This window comes from Cynocephalus volans, chromosome 2 (genome assembly GCF_027409185.1).
Source record: "Cynocephalus volans isolate mCynVol1 chromosome 2, mCynVol1.pri, whole genome shotgun sequence".
Classification (NCBI taxonomy): Eukaryota; Metazoa; Chordata; class Mammalia; order Dermoptera; family Cynocephalidae; genus Cynocephalus; species Cynocephalus volans.
In genome coordinates, this window is record NC_084461.1 from 133,521,418 (window position 1) to 133,542,338 (window position 20,921).

Below are 20,921 nucleotides of genomic sequence, written 5' to 3' on the forward strand. Positions count from 1 at the left end.
ATTGGTCTAGAGTCTTGTTTAGATCTTGTGTTTCTCTACTGATTCTTTGCCTAGATGATCTGTCTAATATTGACAGTGGGGTGTTCAGGTCCCCTGCTATTATGGTAATAGTGTCTATTTCCTTCTTTAGGTCTAATAGAGTTTGTTTTATAAATCTGGCTGCTCCATCATTGGGTGCGTACATATTTATGATTGTTATGTCTTCTTGATGGATCAGTCCTTTTATCATTAAGTAGTGTCCCTCATTGTCTCTTTTTATGGTTTTTAGTTTAAAGTCTATTTTGTCAGATATAAGAATAGCTACTCCAGCTTGTTTTTCTTTTCTGTTTGCAAGGTAAATCTTTTTCCATCCTTTCACTCTTAGTCTGTGTGAATCTTTATGGGTGAGGTGGGTCTCTTGTAGGCAGCATATAGTTGGGTCCTCCTTTTTAATCCAGTCAGCCAGTCTGTATCTTTTGATTGGGGAATTTAAGCCTTTTACATTAAGAGTTGTTATTGAAAGGTGTTGATTTATTCCTAGCATTTTATTGGTTGTTTGGTTGTCTTAGGTGTCTTTTGTTCCTTGCTTTCTGATTTACTGTTTGGTTTCTGTGTTTGTTGGTTCCTTAGGTTGTAGATAGCATTTTTGTTTGCTTGTTTTCTCTTCATGGATGCCATTTTTATTATACTAGTGGGTATTGATTTTTCTTGGGTTTTTATGGCAGTGGTAGTTATTTTTCAGGAACCAAACCCAGTACTCCCTTGAGGATTTCTTGTAAGGGTGGTCGTGTGGTAGTGAACTCCCACAGTGTTTGTTTGTCTGAGAAATATACTATTTGCCCTTCATTTCAGAAGGATAGCCTTGCAGGGTAGAGTATTCTTGGCTGGCAATCTTTGTCTTTTAGTATTTTGAAAATATCATCCCATTCCTTTCTAGCTTTTAGGGTTTGTGATGAGAAGTCTGATGTTAGCCTGATTGGGGCTCCCTTATAGGTGATTTGACGCCTCTCTCTTGCAGCTTTTAAGATTCTCTCTTTGTCTCTGGGTTTTGCCAATTTGACTATGACATGTCTCGGAGAAGGCCTTTTTGGGGTGAATACGTTTGGAGATCGTTGAGCTTCCTGGATCTGAAGATCTGTGATTTTTCCTATACCTGGGAAGTTTTCTGCCACTATTTTGTTGAATATGTTTTCAATGGAATCTCCATTTTCCTCCCCTTCTGGAATATCCATGACTCGGATATTTGAGTGCTTGAGGTTGTCTGATATCTCTCTCAGATTTTCTTCAATGTCCTTGATTCTTTTTTCTTTCTTTTTGTCTGCTTATGTTATTTCAAACAGCCCATCTTCAAGTTCAGAGGTTCTCTCTTCAACTTCGACAAGCCTGCTGGTTAAACTCTCCGTTGTGTTTTTTATTTCACTGAATAACTTCTTCAGTTCAGCAAGTTCTGCTACATTTTTTTTCAGGACATTGATTTCTTTGTACATTTCCTCTTTCAGATCCTGTATACTTTTCCTCATTTCATCATGATGTCTAGCTGTGTTTTCTTGTATCTCATTCAGTTTCCTTAGAATTATCACTCGAAATTCCTTGTCAGTTATTTCAAGGGCTTCTTGTTCTATAGGATCTAGAGTTTGAGATTTATTAACTTTTGGTGGTGTACTTTCTTGATTTTTTGTATTTCTGGTATCTTTTTTTTTGATGTTTATTCATTGTGGCAGGGGGTTTCACAGTCCACTGGTTTGAGACTAATGACTAACTAGGATGTTGCTGTGGTTGCCAATTTCGTATGGCTACCTCCGTGGCTGCTCAGTTGGCCTCTAGTGCCTTGTGTGTGTGGTTGCCTCGGGTCTTGGGCTTCTCCAGGGAGCCACCTTTCTGGTCAGCTTGGACTCTGCTGGGCTGGTGGATCACGTACCACAGGGTGTGTGATCGCTGTTGAGCTTTCACTTCCTGTGCAGGACTTCTCCCTGTTCCGTGTGCTCTGGCCCAGGCTGTTGGATTGTGCAGTGGCGACCCCACAGGGTGTGTGGTTTCTGTTGAGGCTCTGCCTCCCTGGCCGCAGGTCTCCCCACTCTGTGTGCACTGTGCTGGGCTGGGGCGTGTCTTCTGCAACCCTCGTCTATCAGCTGGGCCTTCAAGACCCTGCTCGGCACCACCTCGCCCAGGAAGTCTACCAGGTTTCTGCTAGGCACAGACGACCGGTCGCTCTGGGTGCCTTTGTAGCACTGTGTAGATCTTTATCGGGACTTGTTCACCTTTGTATCCCCCTGGTATAAACTGAGTCTAGCACCCGCCTGCAGCCAGCTCTCTGGCAGGTTCAAGCGGACCTGGGAACTCTCCTACCACACTATTCCCAACCAGGAATTGGTTAGGCTTTTTTTCCGAACTGGTAGCCGCAGAGATGGTATCTTCCTCCCAGTAACAGGAAGTTTACCGGGGCCGGAGTCCAGGGTGTGGTGGAGTGACAGTCGGCCCGCCCGTACTTCCTTGCCCTCCCAACACTGGCCTGGGATGCCCCACGCCACCAACCCACCAGAGAACTGTGGAGGGAGTGGGAGGGGAGGCTGGCCCGCAGGCTCTGGAAAGCCCCGCGCCAGGCCAAGCAATTCGGAAGCCTCAGTGACGGCCGAGCCGGGCGGAGCTGCGAGCACCTGGGAAAATGGAGACAGCCCCAGGGCAGTGAGTGGCCTGGTGATGCAGGCGGGAGGCGGGTGGGCGTCAGTCCCCCAAACAGGGCTGGTCCAGGGGTCACTCACAGGGTTGTGCCAGGTTGGGTGCTCACTCTCTGCCTCTGGTTTGCTGCCTTCCCCGTTCTCGGCCGCTGCCGCCTCGGGCTGTTCAGTCGCGGCGTGGCTCGGGCACTCCCAGGAATCTTCTTTAATGTCGGCCTGAAACCTTGAATCCTGAATAGGGCAGCTGGCCCCCTTCAGCGCGGCCCCGGCCTCCAGGATCCTGTCTGCATCCACAGCAGCCCTGGCGCCGTGTTCCCTGTTTCGAGACTCGCTTTTGCAGCTAAGAAACAGTTCTTCTCCTGCTCCACACTTCAAAGCTGTTGCCTGTAAATGAGGCAGCCTCTCCTGCCGGGGGCAAAGTGGCGGTCACCCCCCACGACCGGCCACCAGCAGCGGTCCTCCCTTAAGAGATGGCAAGAGGAAGGTCCACAAGTTTCCCGGCTGCCTGAGGCCCAGTGGCCACCTTTTCCACCTCAGCTACTCCGCGCCAACCGCCTCAGCCACCGCCATCTTGACCGGTCAATCCAAAAATTTTAAATGTATTGTTTGATGAGTTTTAAGAAATGTATAACCACATCAAAATATAGAAATTCTCATCACATGAGAAATTTCTTTCATGTTTCTTCCTACTTAACTCACCCACTGAAGTAACTGCTGCTGATTTTTTGTACCATAGACTGATTTCACCTATTTCAGAAGTTAGTATCATGTCATATATATATATATGTGTATATATATATATATATATACATTTATATATATACATATATATATATATACGCACATTTTTTTTTTTTGCTAACTTTAGGCCAGTTCCACACAGTCTTGACATTGTAGCTTTATGGAAAGTATTGAAATTAGGTAGTAAATTTTCCGAATTTATTCTTCCTTTTCAAGATTGTTTTGAATACTTTAGATTTTTTTTGCATTTCCATATGAATTTTAAAATTAGTTTGTTAAATTCTACAAAAAAAAAACCCATCTGCTGAGTTTTTGACAGGAATTGTGTTAAATTTATAAAGATCAATTTGGGGAGAATTGATACCCTAAGATTGAGTCCTCCAACCAATGAACCAGATAATTTCTCCATTTATTTTAGTCCTTTTTAATACCTCTCAGCAATGTTCTATAGTTTTCACATATTTTATTAGATGTATCCATATTTCATATTTTAATGCTATTGCAAGTGGTATTGTTTCTTATTTTCAGTTTCTAGTTGTTTATTATTGATTTTTGGATATAGATTTTGTATATTAAGACCTTGCTAAGCTCACTTATTACTTTCAGTACCCTTACTGAAGACAGGTTTTCTACATAGATGAGCATTTCATCTGCAAATAAAGAATTTTACTTCTTTCTCTCCAAACTCTATGTCATTTTTTTTTTTTTTTTTGGCTCATTGGAATGGCTTCAACCTCCAGTAAATTGTTCATTAAAATGACAGATGAGACATTCTTACCTTGTATTTTATCTTAGAGAAAAACACTCAGTCTTTCACATTATGTTAGCTGTAGGTTTTTCAGTTGCTCTTTATCTATTGAAGAAGTTCCTTTTTAGATGCTGGATTTTGTTAAATACTTTTTGTGCATCTATTGAGATAATCATATGGTTTATGTTTCTTAGTTTGTTAATGTGGTGACTTACACTGACTGATTTCCAAATGTCAATCCAACTTTGCATTTCTGAGATAAAACCCACTTGATTTTGATATATTATCCTTTTCATATAATGTTACATTCAATTTGCCAAAATTTTGTTTCGAATTTTTGCATCAGTGTTCATGAGGGATATTGGCCAGTAGTTTTATTTTCGTAATGCCTTTTGGTTTTGTATCAGGGTAATGTTGGCCTAATAGAATGAGCTGGGAACTAGTCCCTCCTCTTCAAGTTTTTGGAAGACCTTGTGTAGAATTTCTATTATTTGCTCCTTAAATATGACTTGGTTTGGGACAGTTCATCAGTGAAGCCATCTGGGCCTGGAGTATTTTTGGTAGTGAGGCTTTTAATTACAAATCTAATTTTTAAAATCGATATAGGGATATTTCTGTTCTCTGTTTCTTGAGTGAGCTTTGGCAGTTCATATCTTTCAAAGCATTTGTCCACTTCATCTAAATTATCAAGTTTATTGGTATTAAGATGTTCATAATCTTCCCTTAATATCCTTTGGATGTCTGTAAAGTCTGTAATAATGTCACCTCTCTCATTTCTGATTTGGATAATTTATATTATTCTCTCTTTTTTCCTGATGAGCCTGACTTATACCAATCTTCTCAAAAAGCCAGCTTTTGATTTCTCTATTTTTTTTCCATTTAGTTTATGCTCCAAACAGATCATTCTGCTGTTTACAATGGGTTTCATTTTTCCTTTTCCTAGGTTCTTAGGGTAGAAACTGAGTCAATGATTCAGAGGCATTTCACAAATGTAGATATGTTGTGTTTCCATTTTTTTTCAGTTCAAAATATTCATTTCCTTTTTGATTTCTTCTTTGAGCAATGGATTATTCTAAAGTGTGTTATTTAGTTTTCAAATATTTGGGCACTTTCCAGATACTTTTCTGTTATTGATTTCTAATGTAATTCATTTACATCACATAAGAATAAATCACATTACCTTTTAAATCTACTGAGACTTGTTTTATGGTCCAGAATATGATCTATAGGTAAATGTTCAGTACGCACTTAAAAAATGTGTATTCTTCCATTTGGGGATGGAATGTTCTACAAATGTCAATTAGGTCAAATTGGTTGATGCTTCTGTTCAAGTCTACCTACTATAATCTTGCTAATTGTGTGCTCATTCTTTCAGTTATTGAGAGGGGATTAAAATTTCCTACTACAGTTGTGGATGTGTGTGTTTTTCCTTGAGGTTTTATAAGTTTTTGCCTCATGTATTTTGAAGCTCTGTTATTAGGAACATAAACATTAGGATTATGTTCTCTTGATAAATTGACCTCTATCATTATGAACTGGCCTTATTTATCTCTGGTAATTATTCTTTGTCCTGAAATATAGTTTATCTGCTATTAATATAGGCCTCCCCAGGTTTTTTTTTAACTTTGTTACCATGGTATATATTTTCTATCCTTTTACTTTTAACCTATTTGTGTCTTTACATTTAAAATGTCTTTCTTGTAGGGAGCACATAGTTGGTCTCTACTTTCTTATTCAATATGGCAATCTTTTCCTTTAATTGGTGTGTTTAGATCATTTTTAAAATGTGATTGTTTATATTATTAGATGAAGACCATCATCTTATTTTGTTTTCTATTAGTCTCACTTGTTCTTTATGCTGTTTTCTTCTTTTTCTACCTTCTGTTGAATTAATTGAATATTTGCTATGATTACTTTTTATCTAATTTTTGTATTATTAGCTATAACTCTGTTTTTTTCTACTGATTTGTTTTATTCTACTGATTTGTTTTGTATTTGTACCATATATTTTCAGCTTATCAAAATCTACTGGCAAGTAATATTGTACCACCTCATGTATAGTATAAGAGCCTTACAATATGGACATGGTCATGTTTTACCAGCATATGACCACATAGCCATTCCAATGACAGGCATTGATTTGGCCAGCCTCTGGCAGCCATCGCTGTGGATGGAATGACACTTTTCAGGCAGCATTATCCATGAGCTCTCCAAGAATATCCTCAAATAAGAAATTCCAAGGCAATATTAGGCATTATATCAATCTTCCTGTTAATCTTCTCAACCACAAAATTCAGGGGTCCAAGGCTATGAAACTCCTGGTGGTGTGAAAGAGGTACAGTTCTTTAAAAAGTACAGTCTGCAGAAGATTCCAGATAACCATCTCAAGTATTACCTCAGATCCTTCACAGCTTCACATTTGCAAGACAGGCTGGACAGTGACTAAATGACTTCCTAGTCAATTCTGTGATCTTTCAGTCTCCTCATTGGGTCAGAAATAGAATATTTCTCTATAGCAGAAATGTATCAAAACACTCTCGAACCCAGTAACAGCACAAGCCACTAAAATAAGGAAACCTCAATTTGCATCACAATATGGTGCACCACAGGAAGTTCTCATTCAAAAAATTTCTCTGGGGCCATTGCAGGTAAGAACTCAAGCCTCAAGACGTTCACTGGCACAAGAGGAAGGTGCGGTTCCTAGCTATAGCTCCATGAATAGAAATGAAGTAAACCTGGCTATGCCTGAAGAGTAAACATGATATGAAGCTGGTAATGAGGAAACAAATATGACACCTGGAATATGAAAGCTACCAAATTAAGAATCAGTGTGAGGAAATGTGTCAAGAACTCATCTGCAAAGACAACTTAAAAAGAGGGAGAGAATATTGTGAGTAGAGAGAAAAGGAAGTTGAGTTTCTGCAGAATATCTGTTCGATGTCTATACCACCTTGAATGCTTACACATTTGTATTTTAGTTTGTTGATGTAATTATTTTTAACTTGGTTGAATTTTTATAGCCATTCAAATGGGAAAATACTGAAACTAGGGTTTCAACATAAGAATTGAATTTGTCCATTTGTTTTTGTTTACTTATCATATTAATATTAGTGTTGATAATTAGAGATTTGGTTAAGTATACTGTACAATAAGATAATTAAGTACATTTGCTAATGTGGCTGGGAACCATTATTTTCAGTATAAGATGAAAGAGATACCAGAAAAACGTCAAAGATTTCATGAAAAATATCAATAGGAGAGTTCACTTTAAGCTCATAATTTACAATATGATTATATGTTCTGACCCTTCGCCAAGTCCACTGAAGATGATCTACATGCAATGACATCCCATTGGTCATGAGCACCCAAAACAGCCAGACTAAGGTTTTCAAGTATCGTTGCACACTAAGAGGAACCAGTATGCTTTGGAGAAGTGGGACACCATGTCTGACAGAGTAAATATGTAAGATGAATCTGGAATATTGTAACTAGGGCACTTTCTTAACAGTGTATTTCAAAAAGCAGAAGTTATCATTATAATGAACTCCAATTTATTAATTTTTAATTTTATGCTTCATGTTTTTTGTGTCCTAAAATATCTTTGCATAACTCAAAGTCACAGTGTTCTTCTCGAACTTTACAGTTTTTGGATTTACATTTATGTTCATGACCTATTTTAAGTTGATTTCTATTATAGTATGAGCTAAGGGTCAAGGTTCATTTGTTTTTGCATATGGATTTCCATTGTTCCAACACTGTTTGTTGAAAAGACTGGCTTTTGTTCATTGACCTTGATAATTTTTTAAAGATCAGTTCTTGTATATGTATGGCTTGACTTCTAGGCTCCTGTTTCATTGAACTGTCTATTCTCATGCCAACACCACAGTCTTGATGATTGTAGCATTATTATAAGACTTGAAATCAGGTAGAGTAAGTCTTCCAACTTTGTTCTTCTTTTTCAAAGTTGTTTTGTCTATTCTCAGTCTTTTGAATTTCCATATACATTTTGATTTCTACAGAAATGGCTGCTTTGATTTTTTGTGTGGGTAATTCCATTCAATATACAGATCAACTTGAAAAGTGTTGATATCTTAACAATACCAAAACTTGCAGTCTTTAAATACAGTAAATCTCTCCATTTATTTAAATATTTTGCAAAACAAGCTTATAGGTAAATTTTTTGTAGAGTTTTTTAGATCTTCTGAGTATAAAGACACTCTTTTCTTCCTTTCTAGACCACAGATCCATTCCCCCTTTTGTTTTCCTTACTGCACTGGCTAAGATCACCAGTACTCATATGTTGTTAACTAGAAATAGTGAGAGCAAAGCAGATATTCTTGCCCTTTACCCAATCTGGTGGTAAGCATTTAGTCTTTTACCATCAAATATCTTAACCATAGGTTTTCTACATATGCCCTTGAAAAATTTGAGGAAGCTGCTCTGTATTCCTAATTTACTTGGAGTTTTTATTCTAAATGGATGTTGAATTTTTGTCAAATAATTTTCCTGCATCTATTAAATGATCATATGATTATTCTGTTTTAGGCTATTGATATTGATATGATAAATTATACCAGTTGGTTTTGTATGTTAAATCAACCTTGAATTCCTGAATTAAACCCTGCTTGGCCATGATGTTCTTTTCTTCTAAAATATTGCTGCATCTGATTTGCAGATATTCTGTTAAGGTTGGTTGTGTCCATGTTCCAAAGAAATATTGGTCATTAATTGTTTTTTCCTATAAAGTCTGTCTGGCTTTAGCCTCAGAGAAATGCTAAACTCATAAAGTGTGTCAGGAAGGGATTTCCTTTTCTATTTTCTGGAAGAGATATTATAGAATAGGCATAATCTTTTACTTAAATACTGAGTTGCATTTAAATTTCTTAAGTCTCTGCAGATTCTGAAGAGATGCTGTTTCCTTTCATTGCTTATATTGGGTATTTATGCCTAGTTCTTTATCCTTACTGTATTACCATGGGCTTATACCAGTTGCATTATTCTTTTCCATCAACCTTTTTTTGTTGTTCCTCACTATTTTGATTTGTTTTGCTTTTTCTATTGTCTTCCCATATGTTTATCATGTCTTTCTTACTTTTTTGGAGCTTAATACAAACTTTTAAAATTCTAACCTATTGAGATAGATGTTACTTTCAAGCTTTCTTCTTGCTTGATCTGTACCTATGGCTGTATGTTTCTCTGTTACAGGTTTGGATGGTATTGATTTTGTGAATGGTACGTGGTAAGTTTGTTTTTATTTTTTGTTTTACCCATAAGGATAACTGGGCCAGAAACATTATTGAACAGATGAATTTGCTCCTGCTGCTCTAGAGTGCCACCTTTGTTATAATTCAAGTGTCTACAGGTAATTGTCAGTTTCTGGATTCTCTTTTACCATTGGTCTACTTGGCTAGCCATGTGGAATACCACATTGTCTTAATTACCATCATTTTATAAAGTCTTAGTCTGGTAAATTATCAAAATTTATTCTTTAAAAGTGTCTTTAAAAATACTGGGGTTTTGATATGGAGTGCATTGAATATTGTGGATAACTGCACTGGTCTAACTTTATTGAGGAATGTTGAAGCATATGACTAATCATGTGCTAGATACACTATAAGAAGCAACCATAGGATCTGCTCATAAAGGATTATGAAGAACACAGCATCAGAGTTAAGTCTGATAAAGAATTATGCAAAACAAAACATAAGAGTAAGCTCAATGTAACTATTGATGAAAATTAAATATCTGCCATTTATTATCAGTAGGATGATTAATAACAGCAGCTTTAATTCCGTACAGAGCTAAAAATCAGCTTTGTAGCCAGATGCTGGCTACCTGCATGTTACTTGGCATTTTTATCATTGTTGTTCAATAATAAAATTAGCTAACTCTATATACCTAAGAATGGGCTTGTTCCTATGGATTTCAACTTCTTTCCCTACCCCCAACAATATATAAATCACTTTGAGGGAAAATTGACAAGTTAAATATTGAGTTCCCACATCCCTTTCAGGTGTGCCCTCTCCCAGAGGAGGCTTGCCCTTTCACATTAGACAGTTCAGCCATGCAGGAAGGGGAATATGTGAATAGAAAATGTGAAGGAATCAAGTAGGAACTATATGCAGAGATTGTGTTTACCCCACAGATGCTCCCATCCTTGCCAAGCATCTGCAGGGTGCTCATCTAAAGCTGCTCATGGAGGAATAGGTGGAACCACAGGGAGTAGGGAAGTAGAGACAGTAGTTCTCAAGTCTTTGTAGAAAACCAAGAGTTTTCCTATGTAACTGTCCTTGGTTCCTAGGGAAAACAGTTGGGGCTACAGGGCAGGGGTCAGATGGGTGCTGAAGAGATATTAGGCAGGTTCCTTATGTGCAATCATGACAGTTTATAGAAGCATATGTAAAAACAGTAATTAAAAGTATTTTTTAAATGTCACTTTAACATAGGAAGAATAAGGCCAACAGTATGAGAGACAATAAAATGGGCCAGTCATAAGGGTGGGCAATACAAAGCAGAGTGTCCAGAGTGCAACACAAATTCAGATGTATCTTTTACACATTAGTCTTAGCATCCTGCTGCAGGAGGGTAGAGAGGAAAGATAAAAAAGAATTAATATTAACAGAAAATGTGCCACACATTGTACTTTTATTTACTGTTAAGAAAAAAATATTCAGACAGGTAAAGTAGGGCTTGACTGAAGTCACACAATGTATGAGTAGTTGAGCCAGGATTAAAACCCAAGACCTTCTCGCTTCAGTACCAAAGTTATGCCACTGTACCAAGTTCTCAGCTGCAAAGAATAAAGGGGAGACCTGGTCAAAATGCATCAGTTTCAAAAGCTGTGTCCCTCCAGAGATGCAGGTTAACTTATATGCTTGAGATGGGAAAACACATACACATCAACTTTATTGAATCTGATCAACCCATCTTTCCATCTCTGTATAAGAATTTTACATGTAGCTTTCAGGATCATGCTAAAACTCCTTCTTATAATGTAGTTTCTAGAATCTGATGTTTCGTTTTGGTTTTTTGCTCAAGCTTTCTTCCATTTCCTTTATAGAGAATTACTCTGTGGCTATAATTATGCCAAGCTATATTAGCAATTTCATGACATCTGATTATCATTATGTAGTATAATAAGGAATATGTAACTTGACAATATTCTGTATACCTAATCTGTTCTACTGACCATCCAGTTCATAACATTAAAAGCTTTACATGACATGTTAAAAATGTCCTTCATTTATATAATTATTTTCTATCATCTTTGCTGAAAAAGGCATCACCACACTAAAAACACAAATTCTGTTGTAACATTTTATCTAAACAGATGTCATCCCCAAACTTATCAATTAGTTAGATTTCTGGTAATAAGGCTTGAGCTAATACTGAAGGCCTTTCTGTGGTCAATCATCATGATTTTACCACTATATGTATTCTCTGGTGTACAGTCAGTTGTGACTTCTGGATGAAGGCTTTCCCACATACAGCACATTGATAGGGTCTTTCCCCACTATGAATTCTCTGATGTAAAACAAGGTCTGACTTCTGGGAAAAGGCCTTTCCACACTCAGCACACATGTAAGGTTTCTCTCCTGTATGGATTCGCCTATGTCCTGGAAGGTGAGACTTCTGAGAGAAGGCTTTCCCACATTCAGTACATATATAAGGTTTTTCACCTGTGTGAATTCTCTGATGTCCAATGAGATGTGATTTCTGACAGAAAGCTTTGCCACATTCACTACATTTATAGGGTTTCTCTCCAGTGTGTGTTCTCTGGTGTATGATGAGCTGTGACTTCCGGGAGAATGTCTTCCCACATTCAGTACATTCATAGGGTTTCTCCCCAGTATGAATTAACTGATGTGTAATGAGTTCTGTCTTTCTGCTGAAGGCTTCCACACATTGAGCACATTTGTAGGGTTTCTCACCAGTGTGAATTCTTTTATGTATAATGAGGTGGGACTTCTCACAGAAGGCTTTCCCACATTCAGTACACTCATATGGCTTCTCTCCAGTATGAGCTCTATGATGTATAATAAGCTGTGACTTCTGGGAGAAGGCCTTCCCACACTCCCTGCATCCATAGGGTTTCTCTCCAGTGTGAATTCTCTGATGTATAATGAGGGGTGATTTCTGGGAGAAGGCTTTTCCACATTCACTACATTCATATGGCTTTTCCCCAGTGTGAACTCTCTGATGTATAATGAGGGATGACTTCTGAGAGAAGGCTTTTCCACATTCAGAACATTCATAAGGTTTCTCCCCAGTATGAGTTCTCTGATGTACAATGAGATGAAATTTCTCACTGAAAGCTTTCCCACATGCACTGCAATCATATGGTTTCTTTCCAGAATGAATTCTTTGATGTACAATGAGTTGTGACTTCTTAGCAAAGGCTTTTCCACAGGTAATACATACACAGGTTTTCTCTCTCATTTCAACATTCTGATATTGAATAAGGGATTGCTTATTTCTGAAAATATTTGCACACTGATTATCACCACAGGGTATTATTCCATTGTGAATTTTTTCAAGATTATAATTGGACACACTCTGGCTAGATGACTTTCCATGTCCAAAATTTCCATCAAGATTTTTTTGTGAATTGCTCTTAGTACAATTAGGTAGGTCAATATTCAGTTTTAAGTTCTTTGTAAATGCATCATATTTATGGAGTCTTTGTCTTGATGTATCTGATTCTATGCACTCTTGAAATATGTTTCCCAGTGCACTATACTTATGACTGGACACCTCAGTCACTGTTTTGCTACTGATGAATGTGACTTGCCTGAAGAGTTTGTTTTGATTTTCCTGACATCTCTGCAGCTGGTCATCACCTTGACAGATTTTTAAAATGGAGTACAATGAATCATCCTTTGTGACTCCTTTCGGTATCTTATTATGGAAGGAAACAGTCCCCCAAATACATGATTTGGAATTGTGAAGGTTATTCTTCCTGCCTAAAAGAAGAAAAGATAAAATCAAAGAGTCATAAGGAACAATTAACAGAGTGCAGAGAAGTGGAACAAATGGATCCAGCATAGCCAATGAACTAAGAAAACAAGGACAGAGTCAGGCCATCTCAGAAGACAGAACAGCATATAATATGATCAGGTGAACACATACATATACAAGGATGTTGAATGGAAATAGTCATGTAAAAACTAGACATGAAAGAGACGGAAAAGTGTCTGGGTTCTTATCCCTGTAATCTTAAATCTTCTATAATCTTCCCATTTCCCCTGCTTTTTGAATAAAAACCATTTTCACCTTTTTAATTCATTTATCTTACAAACCATTTACTATATACACTTAACTATTTTCCTGCCACTACTCCAAAGAAACAAGGTCTCTTCTGTACTCAAAATACTTAAACTCTCTTTACTCTGTTTTCCTAAGTAACAACTAACACAAACAACGGACAAATCCAAAATCCTGCTGTGGATTTAGTATCAGATTCACACCAAGAATACATGCCTCACTTTCACTACTCCTGATAAAATATCTTGTATTTGTGCCAAAACTAGCAAAGTTCTCCCAGGAAAGCCACATCTTCCTAACTCCAAGGTTTTGCTCACATACTCTCTCCCCCACACCATTTGCCTTCACGCTCCTCCTTCAGACTCATCAGCACTTACGTCATTCAGAGCAGCTATAGCTGCATGCTCTGAAAAATGCCTTCTCAAATTCTGCCATATCTCTTTAGACTAATTTTCTCTGAACTTTTAAAACAGCAATTGTAGTTGACCTTCAGTTCTGTATAGTCATGTATAGTCATCTGGGGAGGTCTTCTAAAGTACAAGGGTACTTCAAAAAGTTCATGGAAACATTTGTATTATCTTTTAATTCTATTTCTCCATGAACTTTTTGAAGTACCGTTGTACAACCTATGTTCCTGGTAGGATTTTGCCTTCTATTGTCTGTAAAGCGTTAAAGCCCTTTCATAAGAGGCATTTAAAACTAGAGAAAGAGAGAGAATTGAAAAAGAAATTGCTCTCCTCTGAAAGGCTCACCATTACTTTGAATTATTTGTTAATGCCCACTAAATTTTCAGCACAGGAGCAAAGAATAGGAGATTTCAATAAGGATAGAAACATAAGCCTCATGCACCAAGCAATCAAAAAAACAAAACAAACAAACTGATATTTCACTTCCCTTCTCTCCCATTTGCATGATTGTCTTCAGGATAGATCCAGTTTGATATATCTCTCTTTTTGATCCATGGCTCTTCTCCTTGTTCCAACTTGGAGATGACATCTGGTTTGGATGGATACCCTATTAAATGGAAATCACAGAGGAACTGGGATTGACTGAACTGAAGAAAGAAGAAAAGGTGAAGTTTCAGGTGGTCTATAATAAAGTTATCCAGTTAGCCCTCAGCAAAGTAATAAACTCCATTTGGAAAAGTTCAAAGGTCATAAAAGTCATTACCTATGTCAGAAACCACCTAATCACAGTAACTAATAAGGAAAGGCACTTGACTGGACAACTCTGAGTCATGCAGGGAAGCCATCCTTACCCATTGAGACCAGGTGGCTGTAGTTCTCCATCATCACATCCCTGTACAGGGTCCTCTGAGCAGGGTCCAGTTGCTGCCACTCCTCCTGGGTGAAATCCACAGCCACATCCTTGAATGATACTAACCCCTGCAACAGTATATTCCTGTTCAATCTAAAGTGATCATTCTCACCAGTTCTACTACAGTATACAAACCTATACCTACACCTAGTTTTAGGGAAAAACAATGTAAAATCCTGTCTTTAGCAAGAAGAACCAGACAGATCAGGAAAATAGAAAAAGCAAACAAATTTACAGCCATCCCACCCTGCATGTGCCCAATCTCGTCAGAAGAGGTAAACCATCAAATGCCTACCTGATACATATGGTAATTTAAAAAATAATAAAGGCATCACCCAAGTAAGTGGGAAGATGTATTCAATGAATAATATTTAAAAAGTTGGATAGTCATGAGGAAAATAATGTTGAAGCATATGTTATGGATTGAATTGTATCTCCTGCAAATTTATATCTTGAAGTCTTAACCCCTAGGACCTGATAAGGTGACTTTACTTGGAAACAGGATCATTGAATATATGATTATATGAGATCACATAATCAGTTATATAAGATTGTTAGTGTGGACCCTAATCCAATATGATTGATGTATTTATCAAGAGGGGAAATTTGAACACAGAGACAGACATGCATAAAGGGAAGATGATGTAAAGAGACATAGGAAGAAGATGGATGTCAATAGGCTCAGGAGACAGGCCTGGAACAGACACTTCCCTCATAATCTTCAGAAGGAAACAACTCTGTTGACACCTTGATTTCAGACTTCTGGCCTCCAGAACTGTGAGACAATAAATTTCTGCTGTTTAAGCCACCTAGCTTCTGGTACTTTGTTATGGCAGCCCTAGGAAACTAACACACCATATTTTACACCTTAAATAACAAAATAAGTAAGTTTTGATGGAACAAAAATTATAAACTCTATAAAGTACCAAAGACCATAAAAGTAGTAAAATAAAACAAAGGATAATTTTTATTTATAAGTATAGAACAGTGAAGGCCTTTTTAAGTACAACATCAAAAAAGAGAAAAACTACATTTAGAGAATCATAGAATGTCAGAGTTCTTGAAGATTAACACAATCCCCTCATTTCATTCGAAAAAGATCTTAGCTTCTTCCAAAACAAATAGTACTGTTTTATATGTCCAACAGCTAAAAATATAATGAAACACACCAGTTACAATAGCAACAAAAAATTAAAAATCCCAAATAACAGACTCAACAAGAAATGTGCAGGAAACATTCATGAAGAAAACCACAACAGAGTAGTGATGTGGCATCAAAATAAATGACTTGGGTAAGTGTAGAGCTATGAAATGTCTCTGAAAGGAAAATTATTTTAATTATGTCACTATTATTTTCACAACAGTTGAAATATCAGAAATTCATCTAATAACAGAGTAATTTGTATTATTTTAAACTTTTTCAGGTTTTTTCCTAAATATTCCATTACTATCAAACAGTGCTTTCAGAATGGAAACAAATAGTGTTTCAAACATCAACACTGCCCTGCATAAAAACCTCCTTTGTTTCCCTCCTTGCACACACAATCAGTCTCATCTCAGTCATCTCAATCTTGAGCTTTCTCTCATACCACACCAAGTTCCATACTAACATCATCAAGCTGCTAAGCATTTAGTCTGTCCATGACAACCCTAATAATTTTCTCTTTTACATACGAGAAAACCGAGGATTACAGTGCTTAAGTACTCACGAAAGGTTACACAGTGAATTAACTCTCAGTGATTTAACTTTCAGGTTTACAAGATTTTTTCTGACTCAATAGCCTGGATTCTTGACTACTGTGGCCCAAACTGCCTCCTTGACAATTGTAAACATGATCTTTTGTGTTTTATTGCTTCAATATCATCTTTCGTCCCTTTCCACGAAGCACTCTCCGCTTCAGTTCTCCTTAAATTCTCAGCCTTCCTAAAATCACTCTGCCCTTTTATACTTTTACAAATGCTACTTCCTATCCTCATCCTATTTTCTTCGTGATCCAAAGTTCACTAATCTTTTAATCCTATTCCCTACTTCTTATAAAGCTGGTTGCTCCCCGTTCTCTGGTATAACAGAACCCTGCTCCCATGTCTGTTGCAGAGCTTCTATGTGTCAATGTTGGTTTCCACATCTCTTTACCCTACTTTTCTCTGCCTCCCAGGAAACAACCATGGAAAAGAACCATGCCTAAATCTCAAGATATTCAGCAGCTAGCCAGTGCACGTGAGATATATTGGATACTGAAGAAATGTTTGCTAAAAAGGAATGAATGAAGAGTATAGAGAATAAAATAAATTAAAACTCATGTTTAGTTAAAAATTTTCATGCATTAGTCAATACATTCTTTTGATCTGAAAAACAGTAACATGAGAAAGATAATACATGTGGAATACAGAGGAAATTCATTCTGATAGGAAAATTCATAGATGATGTCATTCAGACATTCTGATTTTGCATTATTAATATACTCAAATGCTTCAATATACTAAATGAGTATAAATTTTGTTAATTTTGTCACATAATTGGTGGAAAATTGTATTTTTGTCATCTACAAACAATTTTATAGCTTGTGTGGCCGTAAGAATGGAAATGCCATTAAGAGATGAAAGAAGCTAGCTGGTTAGCTCGGTTAGTTAGAGCACAGTGTTATAAAACCACGGTCAAGGGCTCAGATCCCCTTACTGGCCAGCTGCCAAAAAAATAAAATAAAGAGATAAAAGAAATGGAAGGGGGTAGGCATTAGAGGGAGGAAGGATATGTGTGAAAATGATGACTTCATTTCTAGATGGTATAGGAAAGAGCAAGCATTTAATTGGTTAATTAGCCATGGTAGTTGGATTTACTGAGCTCATAAAAAAATCCATTCCCATTGTCTACAGCAGTGCTGTGTAACAGAAATATAAAACTAACCAGATAGGTAATTTTAAATTTTCTAGGAGCCACTTTGAAAAAATTATTTTCAATAATATATATTTATTCTAATATATTACTCAAAATATCATTTCAACATGTATCATATTGAGTTTTCTAGAACTATATCTTCAAAATCTAGTATGTACTAACAACATATCTCACTTCAGACTAGCCAATTTCAAGTGCTCAATAACCACAGGCGGCTGGTAGCTACTATAGTGGACAGCATAACTCTAAAGCTACTGACATCCAAGAAAAAAAAAAAAATCTACCCTTTGCAATAGAACTCAGTTGTTAAGCTCTATTATAAAATATACATAAGGACTCCTAATGTAAAAGCTGATTTCAAGATCTGACAATGATGATGATGATATAATAACAGCTAACACATACAATACAAACCATGCCCCAGTTATAGTTCTAAGCATTGTTTTTAGTCACTTAATTCTCACAACAAGCCTGTGAGGATTATAATCTCCATTTAACAGATGAGGAAACAATCCCAGGCAAACAGGCCACAAGGAAATTATGCATCTGATAAAACAGTAAAGGAGAATTCTATGTACGGACATGGGAAGATATTCAAAAACCTTTAAACTGGACAGTAAGTTAAAAATCAGGTTGCAGAACAAAATCATTACTATAACGTTATTTTTCAAAAAAACCCTCCAAAAACAAAAAAGCCCAAGAAAATAAGAAACATTCTCACACACTTGTACTTTCACATATACACACTTAATGGCAGTTATACTCATAACAAAAAAGGTTTGAAAGGTTAGAAACAAATTGTTAACACTGATTATCTCAGAAGGAGGAGAGTTTAAGTTAAAAGGTCTCTTCATTTTTAATTTTCAACTTTTTATATAGTTTTAAATGTTTATACCATGCATGTAGCAAATGTCGGCAGAGAGAAAAAAAGTACAGACTTTTAGAAATGGAAGAGCAGTTAAGGGTCCATCTTCATTCTTTTCCATATGGCTACGGAGCATCATTTGTTGAAAAGACTATTCTTTCCTTATTGAATGGTCTTGGCACCCTCGTCAAAAATCAGCTGACCGCAGATGCATGGGTTTATTTCTAGATTCTCAGTTCTATTCCATTGGTCTATATGTCTTATGTTCTTCAAGATTGTTTTAGCTATTCTGCAACTCTTGAAATTACATGTGAATTTTAGAATCAGTTTGTCAATTTCTACAAAGAAGCCAGCTGGGATTATGATAGGGATCGTGTTGTATTTGTAGATCAATTTGGGGAATATTGTCATTTAACAATATTAAGTCTTCCAATCCTTGAACATGGAGTGTTTTTCCAACTTTATAGGTCTTCTTTCATTTCTTTCAACAATGTTCTATAGCTTTCATAGTACAAATTTTGCACATCTTTTGTTAAATTTATTCCTAAATATTTTACTGTTTTTCATAATATTGCAAATTGTTTTCTTAATTTTATTTTTGGATTGTTCATGGCAAATGCATAGAAAAACAATTTTTGTATATTGATCTAAAAATAAATAAATAAATAAATAAAAATGGAAGAGCAGAGAAGGAACAGCCTTGAATTGGAGAGTAATCCTACAAATTCAGAAATCATAGCAAAGGATATGAGCATTAGGGAACTTTGCCCTCCAAAGCTTTCCCAGGTAAATATAATTTAAGAACTTCTTTTTGAGAGAAATGTATATTTTTGAAGACCATTTGAAATGTGCCTATCCTTCTAAATTATCTAGATTTTATCTCTGGATAAAGCTGGATTACAGGAAACCTATGTAATCAATTTGCTCCTCCAAGGCAGGGGTAAATAAACTTTTTTGGTTAAACTGCATTTTTAGCATTGCTGGTCATACGATCTGTGTTGTAACCACTCAGCTCTGCCATTGTAGCTCAAAAACAGCCATAGACAATACGTAAACAAATGATGGCATGGCTGTGCTCCAATAAAACTGTTTATAAAAACAGTTGGAGAACTGGATTTGGCCCATGGGTAACAGTTTGCCAACCACTGCTCTAAAGAATAAAGTTTAAGGAGTTTGGCCAAGACATTTTGATACCTTCCCACTAAAAAAGATAACTTTAAGACACAACCATAAGAAATCTACGATTGCATTTACCGAAGTAATGTAGGTGAGAATGCCGTGCACTCCATCACCTAGAGAAAGGCCTAAAAAGGAAGTTATTTTTAGTCTTAGATGGCGAGAAATATTTTCCTCCCATGGGAAATTTATTTGCTTTCTCTTTAGGGGAATACTAATCATGTAACTCATGATATCTGCAAGAAAGATCAGAAAAATTGGTACATCAATTTATAAAAACAGTTTCAAGCAAGGTTTTCTACATACTACCAAGTAACTCTTTCTAGATCTTGATCTTTACTTTTGCTATCTTTTCCCTATTCCAATTTTAGCTATATGTACTTTCCATTTCATTGTATGGAAAACCAAGGGGGAAATTTTTTAAAAGACTAACTTACCTGGGACTTCATCATTTCCTGCTCTCTTCCAAAAGGGCAGATACCTGAAAAAGTAAAACTAGTGATCAGAATCAAGTATTCACAGCCCAAACCCAGAGTACACCTTCTACACTTGCCAGTCTAGAAACAACCATCAGAAGTCAGGGGGATAACGGGCCACCCTATGGGAAAAGGTTGTTTAAGCTGTTCAGAAGTGTTAGCAAACACCATGTGGAGAAGGCATGAACGTTTACACCTCTTATGCCTATAACATGATCACACAGACCTTGGACAAAGTTTTTTAATTGGATAGATGTGAAGATATGTTTCCAGTTGATTCACTAACAACTTGTTTCCACTGGGAATCAGCAATTCTATTTGTAGAACATTATTATAAGATAATAATCGTAGATCGATATATAAATATAAAGCTTTAACTGTGGATGGAGTTTCCTGGCAATAAGAATGGGAATGATAAAACAGAAGACTGAGGAATGCATTTCCTCATTCCCCAGAAAGAACCAGCAGCTGAATTCTAATAATCTCCTAAGAGCTCTCTAATATCCCTCCCCCCCAACTCAGCAAACTCTCCAGCCAAATGAGTATTCATGTACTAAAATGTTAATTTTAAGAAGTTTTCTGTTTAAATTTTTATTGCTAATTTTCAAACAGCGCTGTTTTCTACATACAAAAATGGTGATAGATTGGAACCACTGGTAAAAGGGAATATACAACAATGCAGGAAGCCACACACCTGATAAAGTTTTCTCAGTCCCAGGAAGAGTCAAACAGACAGGGCTGAACTGGTTCAGAGGAAGTGGGGGCTCCCATGACAGGAAGACTG

At 36.7% G+C, this 20,921-nt stretch overlaps 1 protein-coding gene across 1 annotated transcript; it reads right to left on the reverse strand.

The window, feature by feature from the left end:
• Window positions 1-11,556: 11,556 nt before the first annotated feature.
• ZNF300 (zinc finger protein 300) lies at window positions 11,557-20,146 on the reverse strand. The gene is made up of 4 exons (XM_063086905.1): window positions 20,099-20,146; window positions 14,666-14,792; window positions 14,298-14,421; window positions 11,557-13,102 (listed from the first exon to the last, which is right to left on the reverse strand). The coding sequence occupies exons 1-4, from the start codon at window positions 20,111-20,113 to the stop codon at window positions 11,557-11,559; spliced, it is 1,812 nt and encodes a 603-aa protein (XP_062942975.1). The 5' UTR covers window positions 20,114-20,146.
• Window positions 20,147-20,921: the final 775 nt, after the last annotated feature.

What these genes read in the sequence shown, in the direction of transcription:
- ZNF300 (XM_063086905.1), bottom strand. An exon ending in CAGCCACCTGGTCTCAATGG is followed by an intron (nt 14,422 to 14,665) that starts GTAAGGATGGCT and finishes TCCATTTAATAG; the next exon opens with GGTATCCATCCAAACCAGAT. An exon ending in GCAAATGGGAGAGAAGGGAA is followed by an intron (nt 13,103 to 14,297) that starts GTGAAATATCAG and finishes TCTTTTAGGCAG; the next exon opens with GAAGAATAACCTTCACAATT.